The sequence below is a fragment of the Gobio gobio genome (genome assembly GCF_949357685.1).
Source record: "Gobio gobio genome assembly, chromosome: 23".
Lineage (NCBI taxonomy): Eukaryota > Metazoa > Chordata > Actinopteri > Cypriniformes > Gobionidae > Gobio > Gobio gobio.
Genome location: NC_137119.1, coordinates 20,252,700 through 20,272,528, shown reverse-complemented (window position 1 = coordinate 20,272,528; position 19,829 = coordinate 20,252,700). Strand labels below are relative to the sequence as shown.

Here is a 19,829-nt window from a genome sequence, read left to right as displayed (position 1 = left end):
TTTAAGTATATTAGATTGATTTGAGTGGACTATATTTAATGTTTTGTAGGTCTATTTATTAAAGTTACACATATGGTAGTTTAAATGTAGAATTTTTCTTTGTTTTTAGTGTAGTGTAGCTAGTTTTTCTAAACATAGTTTAGCAGTTTACATTTTTGTGTAGGCTACCTTACACTTAGGGCCCCGGGGAATTGCACCCCCCCCTCCCCCCCAACAAATCCCAAGAAGCCTATACAAATCATATATTACTTATTAGCCTTAAATTTCTAGTGAGAAATGAGTTTAAATGAGTGATGATCTGTCTGAAACACCTGTCAGATAATGAGCACTGACCTTTCTAAGAGAAGGCCCGTTGATATACAACATTTTTTTCCCAGTGAACAGTGTGGCCTACAATTCACAAACAGCAATTACTTCAATAATATGAAAAATTGTGAAAAGATTAGTCGATTGTTGCTAGTCTACAGTGTCAAGTTCAAAGTTTTACTGTTGGGGCCACAACCCTGAATAGCACATTTGGATGTTTTGGGATTGAGCAAGCTCCTTATGACATAGCAAAAAAAAAAAAAAAAAAAAAACCTATTCCTGCCTATTTGTAGTATAGTTTTAAAGGTTTGTTGTTGGAAAATAAATATTTTCAATACACAATTTCACTGTCAATGACCTACATTCACTTATGTCAATGTACTGTTTCTATTATTTTTGTGTTTGCTCTGTTTGGGAGAGCGTCTGTGTGTCACGTGACCATAGGAAGGCGAGTCTCGAGACCGTAAACAACATGGCGCGTTACGATCCAGGAGAATCTTGAAAACAACTCAGGGAAATAGAAGCGCTCAGCATACGGAACTCCCACGTTTACAAGCTTCGTTTTTGACAACAATATTTTGTGGTTATTTTTCGAGGTCTGCAGCAATAAACCAACGGAGTAAAAGAGCTGTCAAAGCGCTGTTATCATTTCACTGGTAGGTGTCTCGCTTTTGTAGGTCGCTTACAGTGTGCTAGCGTGAACGCTAACTTATAAACAAAGGGCTGTTTTGGAGGTATGTTTAGTGTAACTAGGAAGCTTTTATATATTTAGCTTTTTTAAACTCTTAGTTTGTAAATATATAACCATTATATGAAGTGTTCGCCCCATGTCATTTGCTGTTTTTAATTCTATGCTGTCATTTTAGCATTGTCTGCTGTCAGTTACATCACAGTCTTTTATCAGCTGCATATCAACATTTATTTACCAAATTTTAATCGCATGTTTAATGTTATAATTCCTCAAAACAAAAATACTGACACATCCCACAATAAATGCACTACGCCAGTGTTCATTTTGTCGTAATATTTATGCGTTATGTTCATCACAACTTTTTGGACAGGTATATCATGGGTGTCATATTATTTAACGTTACAGTATTACTAGAGAAATGGTGTTCAATGTCTTTAAGGGAGTCCTAGCATTATTTATAATAAATCTTTCTTTTTTATCTTGTTTTTTTTTTTTAACTCCACGTCTAGACATGTTAAAATGCGTAACAAAGCCTAAAGTCTTGTTGCATAAATGTTTTTTTTATTATTAAATCTTTTTTGGCACTAATTTAAGTACATATACACTATCGTCCAAAAGTTTGGAGTCAGTAAGAATCCCTTTAGTAAGAAATTAATACTTTAATTCTGCAAAGATGCAGAAATTGATCAAAAGTGACAGTAAAGACATTTATAATGTTACAAAAGATTTCTGTTTCAAAACAAATGCTGTTCTATTGAACTTTCTATTTGTCAAAGTATTACTGTTTCCACAAAAATATTAAACAACACAGCCATTTTCAATATTGATAATAAGAAATGTTTCTTGAGCAGCAATTCAGCATATTAAAATGATTTCTGAAGGATCATGTGACACTGACATTTTTTTATTGTTTAAGTGTATGTCATATTAATCACTGTATTACAGGTGTTCAATGTCTTTAAGGAAATTCTAGCTTTATTTCTTGCCTTTTTTTAATGTCATGAAAGTGACTGCCTCTATTGCTTATGGCTGTATTAATGATTTTTCCAGACAATCAGTCTATGGGCTCTCAGTCCAGTTCTGGGATGTCCGGTCGGGGCTCTAGTAGCAACCCAGACCAGTCAGAACCAGAACCCAACCAGAATTCCAATCAGACGGGTCAAACACAGGCAGAGAGACAGTCAGAATCTGAAGAGGACGTTGACTTAGCTCAAGTTCTGGCGTACCTACTGCGGAGGTAAATATACATAACCCACATGACATTTATTTGGAGATACTTTTGCCTGGGCTGCAAATGTTTCGCAACTTTTTTTTTCTTCATATGGATAATTCAAAGTGTTCCCTTTTTTTCCCCTCTACTATAGGGGCCAGGTGCGCCTGGTCCATGGAAGTGGAGCGACAGGCCTGCAGCTTGTGCAGTCATATTCAGACTCTGATGAGGACAGCGATGGTGCCTGGGATGGGCGGTTAGGACATCGATATGACCCTCCAGGTGAGTATAATGGACACATTTAGCCATTAGTGGCTACTGCAGCTTCCAGTGTATGGAATTTGTGAGAAAATTAAAGGTCCAATGATGTGGATTTAAAGGGGCTATATGCAACTTTTTCCCAAAAATAAACGTAACAATAGCCTTTTTATTTTACCATTTATGACTCAAACATCTCCTGATGAGCATACTGACACATTGTCCGCTCACAGTGGGTGCACCTATAAGCCTGTATCCTATTTTTCCTATTTTCTGGCGGGTCTTTTTTTTCCCGCGCTGTCTGCTGATGTGACGTCACCACCGCTGCGAGAGCTAGCAGAAAATAAGAGCAGTTCTGTTTTTTGGCCACAGGTGTCAGTCGCGAGTTTAAATTTCAGAAAAACGCATATAGCCCCTTTAAAAAAAAATGTCCTGAGGTGTACTTATATTGTTAGTACGATTTTTACATCCTAAAATGTCATAATTTAGAAATAAAAGGCATTTTTCTATCCTGATTTTAGCCCTCTGGCTTGAATGCTTTGTTTGAAGGGGCGTGTGTGCTGTGAGACTTCAGTGTAAACGTGCACTGCTGTAATTGGCTGATATCTTTGCGTTTGAAATGCATATTACATGTGGATTGGAACCCCTCTTGAATGCTTTTACTACGTTTTTTTTACTAGTACAGCCGTCGAGATGAACGAATCGTGAAAGTGTTGATTATAGCATTATTTTGAGATCTTTTCCCATCACATGAACGGCTGCAGTGATGAGCATTGAGTAGACAGGCAGTCTGTTGATCGCGTGAATGCAGTGATCTCATCATTGCAACACTATTTCTCTCACAAAATGCTTTCGCCACAACAAACAGCTAACACAACATCGATATGAATAAAGGAAGAGCTTCGATGTGCAGCATAACAGCGGCATTCATTATAACGGGAGTTTGGGTAGTGTGCAGTAGGGCTGTCATTTTTGAGAAAAATCTAATTCGAACGGATATCAAATATCAAGCAATGTATTCTAATATATTCGAATATCCACAAGAATATGAACGCAACGTTTTTAATTCCACGTTAAGCGTTTTTCTCCCATAGAAAGCCATTAGGCTATAAGAAAACGTTTAACGTGGCTTACTAAGACAGTGTTATTAAGAGACCAAACTCAGGAAACATAACAAAAATACTGTTCGATAGAACTGCGTGTGCTTGGTTTGTTACCACAGTTATCTGCGTGCTTCCTCAGCGATGAACTTCCACATTTGCGGCTATCTTTTCTTCAACTCCTCAGGATCCATCTCGACGAGTGCAGGTAGATCGCGCGCGCGGTTGTGATTCTCCTGGGAGGGCGCGCGCTTGCTGCACGGACACAAACTAATATGAATTTTCAATTATTTTATCATCTTGAAATACAGGCAAGGCATATGTATTGTAGATGATTTTGTACATTTACAATATACATACATATAATTTTATATATATATATTTGTTTGCATGTGACTGTTTAAAACCCGTGTTTAGACCCGTGTTCTCCCTTGTCTGAGCCGACCCGCACCCGTATCCGACACAGTTAGGATGTTTTTCACCCGTTTCAGCAATATTCGCGGATGCCAGCACCCGTGCATGGCACTTTAAAAACCGGATAGTTTATTTATAGTTCGATTACGGATATTTCACGTCATGTTCGAATACATATTCGAATATCGAATAAAAAGTGACAGCCCTAGTGTGCAGATATACTCACAACGTATGATTGACAGCTTCGAACATTATAAAGAGAGTGTTCCTTGATCGCTCTCTGTAGTTTAATCACAATTTTAATAAGAGATTTGTTTCATGCTACTTAGAGAAACAATGTGAAGTTGATTGTTTAGTCACTGGCTTGGTAGCACTGGCACAAACAGTATTAAACGATTTAGAATGAAAAGAAAGAAAGTCTGCGTGAACTTGAAAGATTAGCTACACATCAGAAATCACTGATCACAGATCAGGCATTAATGAACACTGTTAAGGCCTGTACACACCGGTACGAATATCGCACGCGCTTATCGCCAGCGTTTTTCGTGACGTTTTTCTGCACGTCTTGAGTGTTCACACCCAAGCGATTTCCACTGGCGATGCGCCGAGTGAACGTGCACATTCAGTAGATGCGCTCCCGGTACACAAGATGGTGCTGCGGCACTTACGCTTCTGACACTCGCTTGTCACACAGAAGAAAAGGAGAGACAGTATTTATGTGCTTGCCAAAACCACAGACATATTATGTCTATGGCAAAACCATTCACACACTTTTTGCTAACTGGCAAGCAGCATTAGCAGCCCATCTTCTTCTTTGTCTACTTACTACTTCTTCTTCGTATCAATGTGTGCTCGGCAAGACCGTTTTGTGCTTGAGCGCCACCAAATCTTGTTTTACTGTCACTTCAGCAGCTCCAGGCACGTGAACAAAAGCGCTGATCTCATTGGTCGGCCAGTTTTTAACGCGCCGCGTCAAAATAAAAAAACGAACCCGAGGCGTTTTTTTTTAAATTACGCTTTTACGCCTGGCGTTTTACGCGTCGGTGTGCACACTCACATTGGCGCCCATTGTTTAGTCACGAGGCGTTAAACGTCGGCGATAAACGCGCGTGAAAATCGTCCCAGTGTGAACAGGCCGTTACTCACTGTTTGTGGCGGTGCTGTCGAATCCATATCGTAAAAGTCTGGTTGTAAAGCCTGTGCTGACATTGCGACTAAATTAAATGTAAAAAAAACAAACTGAATCCATTTTCTCCAGAGAGGAGGTAACCTTTCCCTGTATGACGACATATAGGGAAGATTCCAGATTGGCCCATCTGAGCTTTAATTTTCTCAAAGGCAGAGCAGGATACCCAGGGCTTGGTTTACACCTACACTGTGTGCAGAATTATTAGGCACGTTGATTTTCTGATCATATTTTTTTTCCAGGTTCATTTTTAGTCCATCTCCTATCCTGAAGTCCGTTTTGCAGAGATGGACTAAAAATGAACTCCCAAAACTTACTGCCAGATTCTGGAAGATGAAAAGATGAACAGTGGTGCAAGAGGATGTGGTGCTGGTCCTTCAAGAGTAACTCTCAACCTATCTGTCTATAAAGCCTATAAAAAAACTTCTTCATGTATTTTACAACACTTCAGCTTGTGATTCTTATTTAGTGGGGGTCATTTTTTTGGATTCTTTACCTAATTTAAGTCTCTGAGATCCTGACACCTTGCACTTTTGCAGACTTCAGGTAGGTTGCAGCTTTGGAAAATGGTGGCGCTGGACACTAAAGGGTTCCTGATGGTTTCACACTTAATTCTTCAGCTTAATTTTGTATTATTTTGCAGTTAACAGGTGTCTTTTCTCCGCCACATGTTTTTGTATGATCTTGCTGACCCAATGAGCATTTCACTGTCCAATGGTCATGCCTTAACTGCAATGTCTAGTATTGCATTAGTATTGTATCCTCATGGGCATTTAATCATTTTTGACTTTTCAGTCTGAGTTAAATCTCTTTTTTGGCTCAATTTATCTGTAAAAGAAAACATGCCTAATAATTCTGCACACCTGAATATAAAGTGTTTTTCATTTCCAGCCTTCATGAACAATTATATATCACTTATACATTATTAAATACTAAATTAATAGTAGTTATTAGGATTACTGTGGTTTGGAATTGGTCAAATGTGCCTGGAAAAAAAATATGATCAGAAAATCAACGTGCCTAATAATTCTGCACACAGTGTATATCAATTTCTAGCCACTGGGGGACCATAAACAGGCTAGGGGAACTTGTATTAATGTTTAAAAAAAATGTATGTCATGGGACCTTTAAGCAAAAAATTAACCTACTGCAGGATCCACCTTTACGTTGAAGGTATTTAAAGGACTAGTTCACTCTGGGTTCTATGTTATTTATTTATTAATATTATAATGATCTACGTTATTTATTATTTATTAATATGCCTTATTTATTCTCACTCAGTGGATGCCCAACCAGACACACAGGAAGTGGACCGCAGTGAGATCCACACTCAGATCCTGCTTGCCACTGCTTCCTCAGGCTTAAAGGGCAAAAACAGTTTCACACATATGCTGGCAGAGGTAAGATGTGTTTATACTTTTGTATTTTTCATTTACAGGATATCTTTTTACTATTTTGCTATTTCCTGTTTTCACTACTTTAGCCACATTATCCAAAAAATATTCATGGTTGTGTACAGAAGTGTGCAATTTCCTATAATCTAACTGTGTATTTCTTTTTGAAGCGGGAACAGGGACGTTGTCGTGGGTCAAGTTTTTCTCATGGAGAGTGCAGCCGTATCCGTTCACAGTAAGTGTAATATAAATGCGATGCTACAACGATAATAGTGCATATTTTAACCATTTATATGCTACTCAGAGATGCACCAGCAGAGATGTTTTTACATTTCAAATAGGGAGATTTTTTTTCTTTCTGCTTCTAAAACTGATTAGTCTTTGCATACATGTAGTAATCCATATTTATTTCTTCATAGTTTCTTGCCCAATCATGTGGTATACAAAGACACTTATCAGCAGAAAGTCTTTTGTGGAGTCTACAGTGATGAGGGAAACATGTTCCTGTCTGCATGCCAAGGTGAAACTGGAATTCAGGACTTTGTTTTTAGTGTTTATTTTCTATGCTTAGTATTTTCCAAATGCACATCTCAGACATGTTCAAATGCATAACAAAGCTGTACTGAAGTCCTGTAGTGTAAATGTTTCTGTCTTTTTTTGGCTTTAATTTTAGTTTATTTATACTACCATTCAAAAGTTCGGGGTCAGTACGTTTTAAAAAATAAATAAATTATATTTTAATTAAAAAAGAATGCATCAAATGACCAAAAGTCACAGTAAAGACATTTATAATGTTGCAAAAGATTTCTATTTCCCAACTTTAAACTCATCTAATAATCCTGAACAATCCACTTATTATTTTAAATAGTAATAATATTTCACAATATTACTGTTTTTACTGTATTTTTAATCAAATAAATGCAGCTTTGGTGAGTATAATCCCAAAGTATACTTTTTTAACGAACGCTAACGTATGCATACAGTCGCACGCGTAGCCTTTCAAAGTATACTCCATTTGATAGCATGCGCGATCGACACATGCACTCTACAAAGTTTTATCTTAGTGCACTATTTTTCTCCAGAAGTTATGACCGATAAAATGTTTTCTTTTAAACTTTGCTTTAGGGGTGTTTCGGTACTGGGCTTTTGCTTCGCTGCACACGTGTACCGAGCGGAACAGTCAGCTTATTTTAAGCGCTAAGTACTAAGTATTCAGTCCATTTTATCACGAGATTCAAACGATAAATGGCGTTTTGACGCTCTTTAATACGGCGTGACTGATCACGGTATAGGCGTGTCAGTTCAAGCGGGCGCGTGTGAACACTATCATCTGTGTACAAGATCACTTCTTCCTAAAGAATAAACATGAATTAATATATTAAGGTATGTCGAGGAATCGAGGATACATTACAGTATACTGAAACGTATCATATTATGTCGTGTAATCGCTCGATCAGTGTTTCAACCGCGGAAAGACGTCAATATTAAAACAGCTTGTAAAAAGGACAGACACAATGTGACTTCACCGTACTGTTACACCCCTATGAGATAGTTATGAAATAGTTGCGGGCTATCTCATAACCCCCTTACACAAGCACTTCTGTTGTCTGTTGTTGTTGCAGACTCAGGTATTTTTGTTGTTGTTGTCCCATGCTTTTTAGTTTCATTTTATACTGTGAAACAACGGCCCAGGCCAGTTTTTTGGAACAAATGATTAGTGCACAACAAATTCAATGCGCATGTGTAACCTGCACATGATGATTACAAAAACCATGCGGTGCTCTTACTATTCTGGTGACGAAATTTGCTTCACGTGCACTGTACGCGAACCCTTTAGGAAAGAGACCTCTTTCAAAAACATGTTTAAAAATCTTACTGACTCCAAAGTTGAACGGTAGTCCATGTCTTATACTCTTTTTTTCTGTCTCTGTTTTTATAGACCAGAATATCAGGTTATATGATACTAGTAGGGGCCGTTTTGCACTAAAGAAGACCGTGAAGGCCAGAGACGTGGGCTGGAGCATTCTGGATGTGTGTTTTACACCTGATGCAAGTTGTGTGCTCTACTCCAGTTGGTCTGACTACAGTAAGACAGGGACAGGTCACTTAAGCTGTTTTGTTGGCACTACTGTCATTGACTGCTCTAATGCACATGCGTCTGTGCTCTCTCTCTCTCTCTCTCTCTTTAGTCCATGTGTGCAGTGTAGATGGAGACAATGAAACACACACCGCTCTGGACCTCAAGTTAGTGTTTCCTCATAGTACATTATAGCATTAAAATTCAGGTAATCACATGTACGCTTCCTCTTCATGTAGATGATAGACAATAGAAGAGATTTCCATAACCATTCATCGATACAACCATCACATGAGCTAAACACATCTAAACACGCTGGCAAAGTGAAATCTGAAGGAAGTGTTGCAGAAATAACACACTTCAGGATAATAAAATATATAGCACTAATAACAGGTATTTGTTGTTTCTGAATATGCAAGAACAGCAACCCTCCTATATTTAAATTCTAGTTAAAGTGTCATAACGCCACTCAGAAATGCTAATAATTCCAATAGATGACTTTTCCAGCGTGTCTTTTTGCCTCTCCCATTAAATTCACATCACCATTTTGACGTCTTCTCTGCATTGCATGACATTTAGTCACTATGCTGTGATACTGCTGACATAACTGTAATATTATGCTTTTAGAGGTTTGGTCTTGCTCTGTTCATCCCCAAGTAAGGTAGAGCTGTGTGAATGGAAATACGTTCTTATGTTCAAAGATTTATATTTGTTTATGTTTCAATATAGCCTGTCAGGTATATTTAACTGCCATGGAAATGACTGTAGTTGTTCATATTCAGGGTTGCTGATGCTGACAGATGTTTTTTTTTTCTTTTCAGTCCTGATGAAAGGAGGTTCTGTGTTTTCTCACTGACAGCGTCCACAGATGGGAAAGAGATTTTAGGCGGGTCAGTATCTTATACTATGGCCTTCATACTTAAAATGTCCTTTATTAATTCAACATTAATGTTTATCTATCTATCTATCTATCTATCTATCTATCTATCTATCTATCTATCTATCTATCTATCTATCTATCTATCTATCTATCTATCTATCTATCTATCTATCTATCTATCTATCTATCTATCTATCTATCTATCTATCTATCTATCTATCTATCTATCTATCTATCTGTCTGTCTGTCTGTCTGTCTGTCTGTCTGTCTGTCTGTCTGTCTGTCTGTCTGTCTGTCTGTCTGTCTGTCTGTCTGTCTGTCTGTCTGTCTGTCTGTCTGCATATCTATATATATATATATATCTGTCTGTCTGCATATCTATATATATCTGTCTGTCTGCATATCTATCTATCTACACTATATTGCCAAAATTGGGACACACACCCCTCCATAAAATCAAGTATCTAGGCATGCAGACTGCTTCTACAAACATTTGTGAAAGAATGGGTCGCTCTCAGGAGCTCAGTGAATTCAAGCATGGTACCGTGATAGGTTGCCACCCGTGCAATAAGTCCATTCGTGAAATTTCCTCAGTACAAAATATTCCATGGTCAGCTATTAGTGGTATTATAACAAAGTGGAAGCAATTGGGAACAACTGCAATTCAGCCACGAAGTGGTAGGCCACGTAAAATCACAGAGCGGGGTCAGCGCATGCTGAGGTGCACAATATGCAGAGTTGATTACATAGCTACATACATACCTCCAAACTTTGAGTGGCCTTCAGATTAGCTCAAGAACAGGGCATTGGGAGCTTCATGGAATGGGTTTCCATTGCCGAGCAGCTGCATCCAAGCCTTACATCAACAATTGCAATGCAAAGCGTCGGATGCAGTGATGTAAAGCACACCGCCACTGGACTCTAGAGAAGTGGAGAAATGTTCTCTGGAGTGACGAATCGCCTTCTCTGTCTGGCAATCCAATGGACGAGTTTGGCGGTTGCCAGGGTTTGGCGGTTGCCAGGAGAACGGTACTTGCCTGACTGCATTGTGCCAAGTTTAAAGTTTGGTGGAGGGGGGATTATGGAGTGGGGTTGTTTTTCTGGGGTTGGGCTTGGCCCCTTAGTTCCAGTGAAAGGAACTCTTAATGCTTCAGCATACCAAGACATTTTGGACAATTTCATGCTCCCAGCTTTATGCGAACAGTTTGGGGATGGCCACTTCCTGTTCCAACATGACTGCGCACCAGTGCACAAAGCAAAGTCCATAAAGACATGGATGAGCAAGTTTGGTGTGGAGAAACTTGACTGGCCTGCACTGAGTCCTGACCTCAACATGATAGAACACCTTTGGGATAAATTAGAGCAGAGACAGGCCTTCTCATCCAACATCAGTGCCTGACCTCACAAATGCGCTTCTAGAAGAATGGTCAAAAATTCCCATAAACACACTCCTAAACCTTGTGGAAAGCCTTCCCAGAAGAGTTGAAGCTGTTATAGCTGCAAAGGGTGGGCCAACTCCATATTAAACCCTACGGATTAAGAATGGGATGTCATTAAAGTTCATGTGCATGTAAAGGCAGGCGTCCCAAAACTATTGGTAATATAGTCTGTCTGTCTGTCTGTCTGTCTGTCTGTCTGTCTGTCTGTCTGTCTATCTATCTATCTGTCTATCTATCTATTAACAGGCATAATTTCTAACTTGCATGAAAAAAGTAAAGTGTATGTTTTCGTATTTCGTAAATTTCGTATACTCTTTCTGAGGTACCTTTATCTTTATCAAACAGTGCAAACGATGGCTGCCTGTATGTGTTTGATCGTGAACAAAACAAGAGAACTCTGAAGGTATGTTTCACATGTTAAGAATAAACAAGAATAACAATAACAAGAATAAAAACCTTCTCTAGAGAGACAATTCTTATAAAAATATTGATTTAAACTATTGAAAAGTGACAAGAACCCCATCCTTAGTAAATGAAAAGTCAAAATGGTTTTGTCACATTTCACCTACTGCACGTGTCACTTTTTTCTGTTCCATTGGTATCCAAATAAATATTTTTGTGGCCTTTTTTTCCTTGGATTAATGTGCAAGATTTTTACCTTCTAATGGATTATTATTTCTTTATCAAATTAAGTTAGCTCTACTGTCAATCTGTTATAAATCTCAGCCGTCCTGTGACCTTATTCCTTGCATAATCTTTACAGCTTCCCGGTCTCAGTGCATCAAAGCAAAGGTCTATCGCTCTGAATTGAATGTGGTCATTGATAAGCATGATAGATTTAGTAAGAACATTATCCAGACATTGCCCTTTGTAGAATGACTCATGTGTATTTCTTTTTTCATCTCTCCGTCTTCCAGATTGACGCTCATGAGGATGATGTGAATGCTGTTGCGTTTGCAGACAGTTCATCGCAGCTGCTGTTCTCAGGCAGTGATGATGCTCTGTGTAAGGTATGGGACAGACGTACACTCAGAGAAGACAGACCACAGCCTGTGGGTCAACTGGCTGGACACAGAGATGGAATCACCTTCATACACAGCAAGGTATAATAGCAATCCATACTGTCATTGTCAAGACGCTGTGATTTGCACTACAGTTATTACATCAATATATTCATATGTGAATATACGCTTTTTAAGCAGCATTTGTATGTTTTCTTGAAGGGTGACGCTCGATACTTGATCAGCAACTCCAAAGATCAGACCATTAAGCTGTGGGACGTGAGGAAGTTTTCACCCAAAGAGGGACTCGCGGCCTCACGACTCGCTGTCACACAACAGAACTGGGACTACCGCTGGCAGCAGGTTCCTCAGAGAGGTGTGTTAACATGCTTGAGTAACTTTTATAGACCAAAACTGGTTTATTTTCAACCTTAATTGTACACATAAACACAAAGCACCTGTTTACACTTGTCATTTTGTTGCCCTGCAGCACTAAAGAGGCATAAGCTGACCGGTGACACCTCTGTGATGACCTACAGGGGTCACGGGGTTTTGCACACGCTCATTCGGTGCCGCTTTTCCCCTGAATTCAGCACTGGACAGAAGTTTATTTACACAGGCTGTTCAACAGGCAAAATCGTCAGTAAGTTGATAAAAAATGCGTAACAAAGTGTGAAATAGTCGTATTATTCAAATCTGCATAATTTCACCTTTTCCCATCTTTTTTGTAGTCTATGATGTGTTGACGGGATCCGTTGTGTGCAAATTGTCCAATCATGACGCATGTGTGAGGGACGTCAGCTGGCACCCGTATCACAACAACATGGTCAGCAGCTCTGTAAGTAAAACCACTGTTTAATACTATTAATGATGTAGTCAATTGTGAGAATATATCGATTTGCATGGAATACATTAATCATTGTATCTCAATGTTTATGTTCATCCCCCTGTCATGTCCCTAGAGCAGATGCCAATGAATAGGATGACAACCCTGCTCAATACGTTTGCATTCAAACGGGGGGGGTTATCAGTTTCAGGGCTGAGAAAGAACATTATGGGCCAGATTTACCAAACAAAGCAAATTAGTGTAAGAACACAATTCCAAAAAAGTGGCGATGGGAGTGGAACGTTCTGCACGACACGTGATCTACTGACGACGTGCAAATTAAAGAACAAACACAGTCGGATCAATTCCATAATGACCAACGCAATCTACCAAGAGCAGCGCAAATTTGCGTCTGGTTTACCAGTAAATTGACAAGCGCAAACTACCTTGCATGATTCATTTTAATACTCTCCGCGCATAAATTTTGCGTCTGAAATGGAAACTCCTACAAATGCAATAAGGTCAGCCGCAAAATTTACCCTGTACGTGTCTTTTCAGCGTACATTTTTCACTGTGTGTCATTAGTAAATCCAAAATATGGTGCTAATGTGCAACCTGCCCCTTATGTGCAAATCTACCCCTATATGTAACGTGCGTGATTCTTTTCCCCCCAAATCAGTTCAGCGGAAATCCCGCCCTGGAGCTGATTCTAAACAATTCATTGGCCATGTCAATCACAATAACGACATCCAACCCTGATCCCTAAACCTACCCGTCACTGTAACCTCAGCCAATGAAATTGGTTGCTGGGCGGGGATTTCCGCCGAACTGGTTTGGGGAAAAAATCATGCATGTATTGTTCTACATTACAGAGAAATACTAAACCATAATAATGAGTATTTAAAATATGAATTAAGCGCTCAAGTGCAAGCATAAAACTTGCCTCAGCGCACCAGCAAAAGTGATTATGGATGTGAATGTTTTTTTATTTTTTTATACTGTGGTCTGAGGTCAACTTATGACGTTCCCGTGGTTTTTACATTCGAAAACATCATAATGAAAAAGTAATAGGCTATTTTCTACCCTGGTTTTGAGGCTCTCTGAAAAACGGTTGTGCCGTTTGATGGGCGTGCCGCACTGAAGACTTGGAAGTAAACGCTCACGGCTAGGATTTGATAAAATTTGCATATTTAATGAGCTTCAGCTCCCCTCAGTACATGTGGAAATTGTTTTGAAAGCGTCTGGAGAAACGGTCACAGGGATCGAAAAATATCTTTATCAAACAAACACAATTATTCATCTCTCATCCACCCGCGATTGACTGGAATGTTATTTCTGTATTACTTGGTCGGCCCGATCATCAGTGAATATTACTGCGAATCGTACACACACACGCGCGCGATTTGATAGATATCAAATGATCTGTAACAATGCAATACTAACATATAAAAACACGTTTCACTCACATAAGTGTGTTGCACCGTTCCTGTCGGATCCAATATAGAAGGCACAGCATTGTGTTTTAATCTCAATATGTCTGCAAATCCAGTCGAGACTAGGGATGCACCGATATGAACATTTTGGCCGATACCGATAACCGATAATTCTTAATATTTGAAAGCCGATAACCGATATATTGGCCGATAAATCTAAATACAAATTTTAATAAACTCTGAGAGCCTGATTACAAAAACAAAAGGCTCACCATTAAAAGCCATGTCCCAAACACTTCAACATAAATCAAACCTATACACTACAGTAGCCTATTTGAACCAGTGTGAGATTCCTTACCTTTTCAAATTAATTTTACACTCCTATGGCCAAATTTTTTTTTTGTTAGTATTAGTTAACCAACAATGAATGAACAATACATCAACAGGATTTATTAATTTTAGTTCATGTTAATCTCAACAGATTCAGACCCAAAGTTGTGTCTTTTAACATTAGGTATGAACTGTGAATGGACTGTTACAAAACACAAACATTTTATTACTAAAATAAACAAAGGTTATTGCTCTCTGTTTGTTCATGATAGTTAATGCATTAATAAAATGAGACCTTATTTGTAAAATGTTACCAAAAATTATATTGTCTAAAAAATAAAAATAATATACCTAAATAATGCAAACAAGTAATTGAACAGCATTACTTAGGCTGCATAATAAAGAATCAGAATGCAAGTGCATGAAATAACCTCCGCACAGACGATAAAGAAATGGTTTTAATCAAACCATATTGTTGATGGAAATGATACGAGAACAATAAAAGTGCTAATTATAAAAAATAATGCTTCTGTGTTTTTGAAAAAAATATATGTTTAATATTACAGTAATAGTAAACATCTGTAATATTAGTTTAGTCTATTAGGAATAATGTTGCTGTTTGAGAGAGCGCGCTGAAGCTGGAGAGAATGAACGAACAACCATAAACTGAAGCGCTTAGAAGTTTAAGTAACAACTAAACGCATCATATATGAGAACAATCAGATATTTATACAAAATAAATATAATATTACAACTTATATTAGCACAAAATCACGCATAGGTGAAGGGTTATAACTCCTGTGGGTGCTCTTCCCCTGTTTGAGAGCGTGCTGAAACTTAAGATGATCACCGGTACAGTGAAGCACTGCGGGTTATTGACTTAACGAAACACATCCTATATGACTTTAATCAAATGTTTATACTACAAAAACGTAATATTACGACTTAAATATGCTTAAAATGACGCGAATGCACAAGCGAACTTGACTGTGCTGGTCAGAATGCGTTGTTGACGCTTCCCACAACAGCGCGCTGAAAAACAACTAAACCCAGATAATTCACTACGTTTTATAACAGAAATATTCTCATTGCAGTGTTATGTATAGGACAGTCCCAGTTATTAATGCTGTGCATTTCTGTTTGAAATGCGCGCGCCGGTACAATGAAGTGCCTTACTGCATCGTTAATTAACTCAACCAAACGCATCCTATATGGGATTATATACACAAAATAATAAATATAATATTACAACTTACAATGGCACAAAAGGCTGTGAATGCACAAGCAAACTTGACTGTGCTCGTCATGAAGGTGTAACTCCGTGGGCGCGCGCTGAAGCTAAAGACCGGTACAATGAAGTGCTTTACTGCATCGTTTATTAACTCAACCAAACGCATCCTATATGATATTACATACACAGAATAATAATAAATATAATATTACAACTTACAATGGCACAAAAGGCTGTGAATGCACAAGCGAACTTGACTGTGCTCGTCATGAAGGTGTAACTCCGTGGGCGCGCTCTTCCCTCAACAAACAAGCTGAAACACAACGCTCTTTTACAGCCTATTCTATTCTCATTATCATTTTATGTAGATTATAGAAGACTTGTGCTGCACATGTTGCACATAACTATATTTTCCTTTTCGAAGTGATTCCAAACATATTTAGAGCAATTCAAACCCATCATGGTGGACAGCGCGTCCGTCTCAGCTGAAGGAAATAATACATTATCTATCGGCTTGACTATATCGGTCAAATTTTCTTATTGGACCGATAACGATAACATCAAAAATAATAATTTATCGGCCGATAACGATATGTTGCCGATATATCGTGCATCCCTAGTCGAGACCTCTATCTTGTTTACAATCGATTCCACGGTGAAATGAAGCGAACAAACGCAATGTCTTACACAGGTGAGCAGAAACCGGCATCGTTTAGCTCCACGAGTCGGTGGGCGGGCTTGAGGCGGTGCTTATGCATTCTATTACGTCAGTGGTCGACATATTCTGAGATCTCTCGTTTTCTGGGCCTGGTGTCTATAAAAGCTTTTCTTTAGCTTACAAGGACGTTTTCAGCTCTGAAACTTATTCTTATATCACGATGAACTTTTTAAATACCAAAGGCTCAAAGGAAAGTTGATTTCTCAATTCATCACCCCTTTAAGAATTGATTAATAAACTAGTGATTTCTGAGTTGGTGTCGGCTGCAGAGATGAAGTTGGCGACGACGACTCGTCATCTCCACAGAATAGTGAATACGCCTTTAGAGAGAAATGCACATTACTAATTTAGCTTCCACACTCCGCACAAACACTTGGATACGTGTCTAATAATAGCGCACATCTGGGTTAACGTTTGTTGTTTAAAATATCTGACAGATGAAGTGTCACCTCAGGATTATAGCATGCTGTCATTTGAAATAAAACTTCCTAGTGTAATGGGCATCACCATCTTTGATAACTTATACTTTGAAGGATTAATTGACAATCAGAAAATAATCAATAGATTTATCGATTATAAAATAAACGTTAGTTGCAGCTCTAAACATCATACAAATAAAACAAAATCAAAAGATGTGCATCAACAACTCATTGCCGCTCTTTTATCTTTCATGTTCGCTCAGTGGGATGGCGCCATACGTTTGTGGGAACACACGCAGAACCACCTTCTGGACAAAGACAGGGAGAGGATGAACGTGGATGTGGTGGAGACGAAAACAAAAGGCCATTGATGACATCAGAGGTAGATGGTGCCATCCCAGCAGGAACGAGATGATGGAGGAATAAAGAGAAACGGGAAATAACTCTCAAAAGACAACTGATTTTGTGCAGAGAATTTTGTGAAATCACATTGATATAGTGTCAGGCAGAGTCTTCAAGTGTTGTTTGTTTGATTCCACATTGCTCCGCCTACTGGCACAAAAAGATATAAAGGATCAATGACATTTAATTAATGGACAGGGCGTTTTGTGATTTCTCTTTCACGCCTACTTTCTCCTCTTTTTCAGCTCGGAGGTGACCTTTTAACTGCAGGTTTAAGCTTTAGTGAAAGACTTTGAGTGAATTTCACCGATATAAAGAACGCATGATTTCAGGCACAAAACAATTGCTTTGCTTGAAAAATTACTGTATGGTAATATAGCAAAATAATTTAGACATGTTTCTAAAAATGCAAAGATTTCCGGGAATAATTCTAAATATTGTAAGATATTTTATTGCTATTAATGTCCAGGATTTGATTTTGTAGTTCAATGTAAAGAAAAAAAATATTTTCTTTGTCAAAACTGAATGTGTGTTAAAAGTGTGTGTGGAGATGTAGGGTTTATGGGGGCGGGAGTGAGTTTCTTTATGCGTGGGAGCGTGTGTGCAAATATGTTTCTGTTGACACAAAGGTTTGATTTGTGTATGATTTAAGTGCATTTAGAATTCATTGAAACACTCAGAATTGTTTTACAAGATTAATTAAACTTATGCGCAAAACTTTGTTTGTTTGGACTATAAATCATATCTCAAATATTTTCAGCCAGCTGAAAGAACTACAGTTCAAGCCAATTTCTCACATTCTACATGCATTCAAAATTATTTTTCAAACAATTTATGAGGTCATATTTTATGTACTCACATTGACAGTGTCTCACATAGTCTGTACAAGAGTTTGCTATATTGTAATGATAGTACCGGTAGGTAAAGCTAAAGAGAACATGCTCTTTTCTACTCTTGATCTGTAAAGATACAAAAATCAATGTACTCACTCAACATATACACTGATCAGGCATAACATTTCGACATAATATTGTGTTGGTCCCATTTTTGCTGCCAAAACAGCCCTGACCCATCGAGGCATGGACTCCTAGACCCCTGAAGGTGTGCTGTGGTATCTGCTGGCACCAATATGTTGGCAGCAGACCCTTTAAGTCTTTTAAGTTGTGAGGCAGGGCCTCCATGGATCATACTTGTTTGTTCATCCACAGATGCTCGATTGGATGGAGATCTGGGAATTTGGAGGCCAGGTCAACACCTCAAACTCGTTGTTGTGCTCCCTCAAACCATTCCTGAACTATTTTTGCTTTGTGGCAGGGCGCATTATCCTGCTGAAAGAGGCCACAGCCACCAGCGCATACTGTTTCCATGAAAGGGTGTACATGGTCTGCAACAATGCTTAGGTAGGTGCCGGTGGTGAGTGTCAAAGTAACATCCACATGGATGGCGGCAGAACTCAAGGTTTCCCAGCATCACACTACCTCTGCCGGCTAGCCTTCTTCCCATAGTGCATCCTGGTGCCATGTGTTCCCCAGGTAAGCGACGCACACTCACCCAGCCATCCACGTAATGGAAAAGAAAACAAGATTCATCAGACCAGGCCACCTTCTTCCATTGCTCCGTGGTTCAGTTCTGATGCTCAAGTGCCCACTGTTGGCGCTTTCGGCGGTGGACGGGTCCGCATGGGCATCCTGACTTGTCTGCGGCACTGCATTCCTTTCTATCAGAACCAGCATTGACTTCTTGAGCTCGTCTGTTTGATCAGACCACACGGGCCAGCCTTCGCTCCCCACGTGCATGAGCCTTGGCCGCTCATAATGACCCTGTCGCCGGTTCACCACTGTTCCTTCCTTGGACCACTTTTATGGGTCAAAGACGAGACGTCACAATTTTGGCGTCAGTATTAAATAAAGTTTACAAAAGTCATTTTATACACATTAAAAACATGTTAAATGCAAGTAAAGTGTCTACTTTCTATTTCAAATTACTTTTGTCAAAATAAAACATCACCATATAGGGGAAATAATGTTCCAAAGTGTAAATTTGTCATTCAACGTATGGTCCGGACTTTGATTTTGTCATTACATCTTTAAATAAACGTATAAAATACCAAGTAAAAAAAAAAACATAAAAAAAAAATGTTTCCTTGGCATTTTCAAATAAGTGTTGGCTGCGTTATATTACAACGACTTTTTTAAGTATTTAAATAACCAGGGGACTTTTGTCACGAAAATGCAGTTTGTAACAGGATCAATATAAAAACAGTATGTGACATCACCACCATGTGGTGCTGCCGAAAAGTGAATTCATCCTTAAGTTACAAAACCGCATGTCATTCAGTGAAATGCCAAAAAACACTTAAATTGTTAGATTTTTTTGAAAAATAGGTAGATGTTGTGAATAATTGTGATTAACTTTACTGGTCAAGCTCACTGTTTGATATAAGTGGCCAGTTGATGGCCTGCAATATAAGCTGAAGTAGAAGTTTCGTCATTCTTTTTTTCATTCAGTGTAATG

The 19,829-nt window shown here is 38.7% G+C and overlaps 1 protein-coding gene across 1 annotated transcript; it reads left to right on the top strand.

Annotated features, from left to right (window-relative positions):
• Positions 1 to 733: 733 nt before the first annotated feature.
• Positions 734 to 18,072, top strand: dcaf11 (ddb1 and cul4 associated factor 11). The gene is made up of 15 exons (XM_079805758.1): positions 734 to 962; positions 2,048 to 2,234; positions 2,362 to 2,489; positions 6,447 to 6,565; positions 6,730 to 6,794; positions 6,979 to 7,079; positions 8,499 to 8,645; positions 8,749 to 8,803; positions 9,458 to 9,526; positions 11,301 to 11,358; positions 11,873 to 12,058; positions 12,179 to 12,332; positions 12,447 to 12,599; positions 12,688 to 12,794; positions 17,177 to 18,072. The coding sequence occupies exons 2-15, from the start codon at positions 2,059 to 2,061 to the stop codon at positions 17,282 to 17,284; spliced, it is 1,626 nt and encodes a 541-aa protein (XP_079661884.1). The 5' UTR covers positions 734 to 962; positions 2,048 to 2,058; the 3' UTR covers positions 17,285 to 18,072.
• The last annotated feature ends 1,757 nt before the right edge of the window (positions 18,073 to 19,829 follow it).

Coding starts and splice junctions, on each gene's coding strand:
- dcaf11 (XM_079805758.1), top strand. CDS start 2,059: ATGGGCTCTCAGTCCAGTTCTGGGATGTCCGGTCGGGGCTCTAGTAGC. Junction 6,795..6,978: donor TGCAGCCGTATCCGTTCACA/GTAAGTGTAATA, acceptor ATTTCTTCATAG/TTTCTTGCCCAATCATGTGG. Junction 12,795..17,176: donor ACAACATGGTCAGCAGCTCT/GTAAGTAAAACC, acceptor ATGTTCGCTCAG/TGGGATGGCGCCATACGTTT.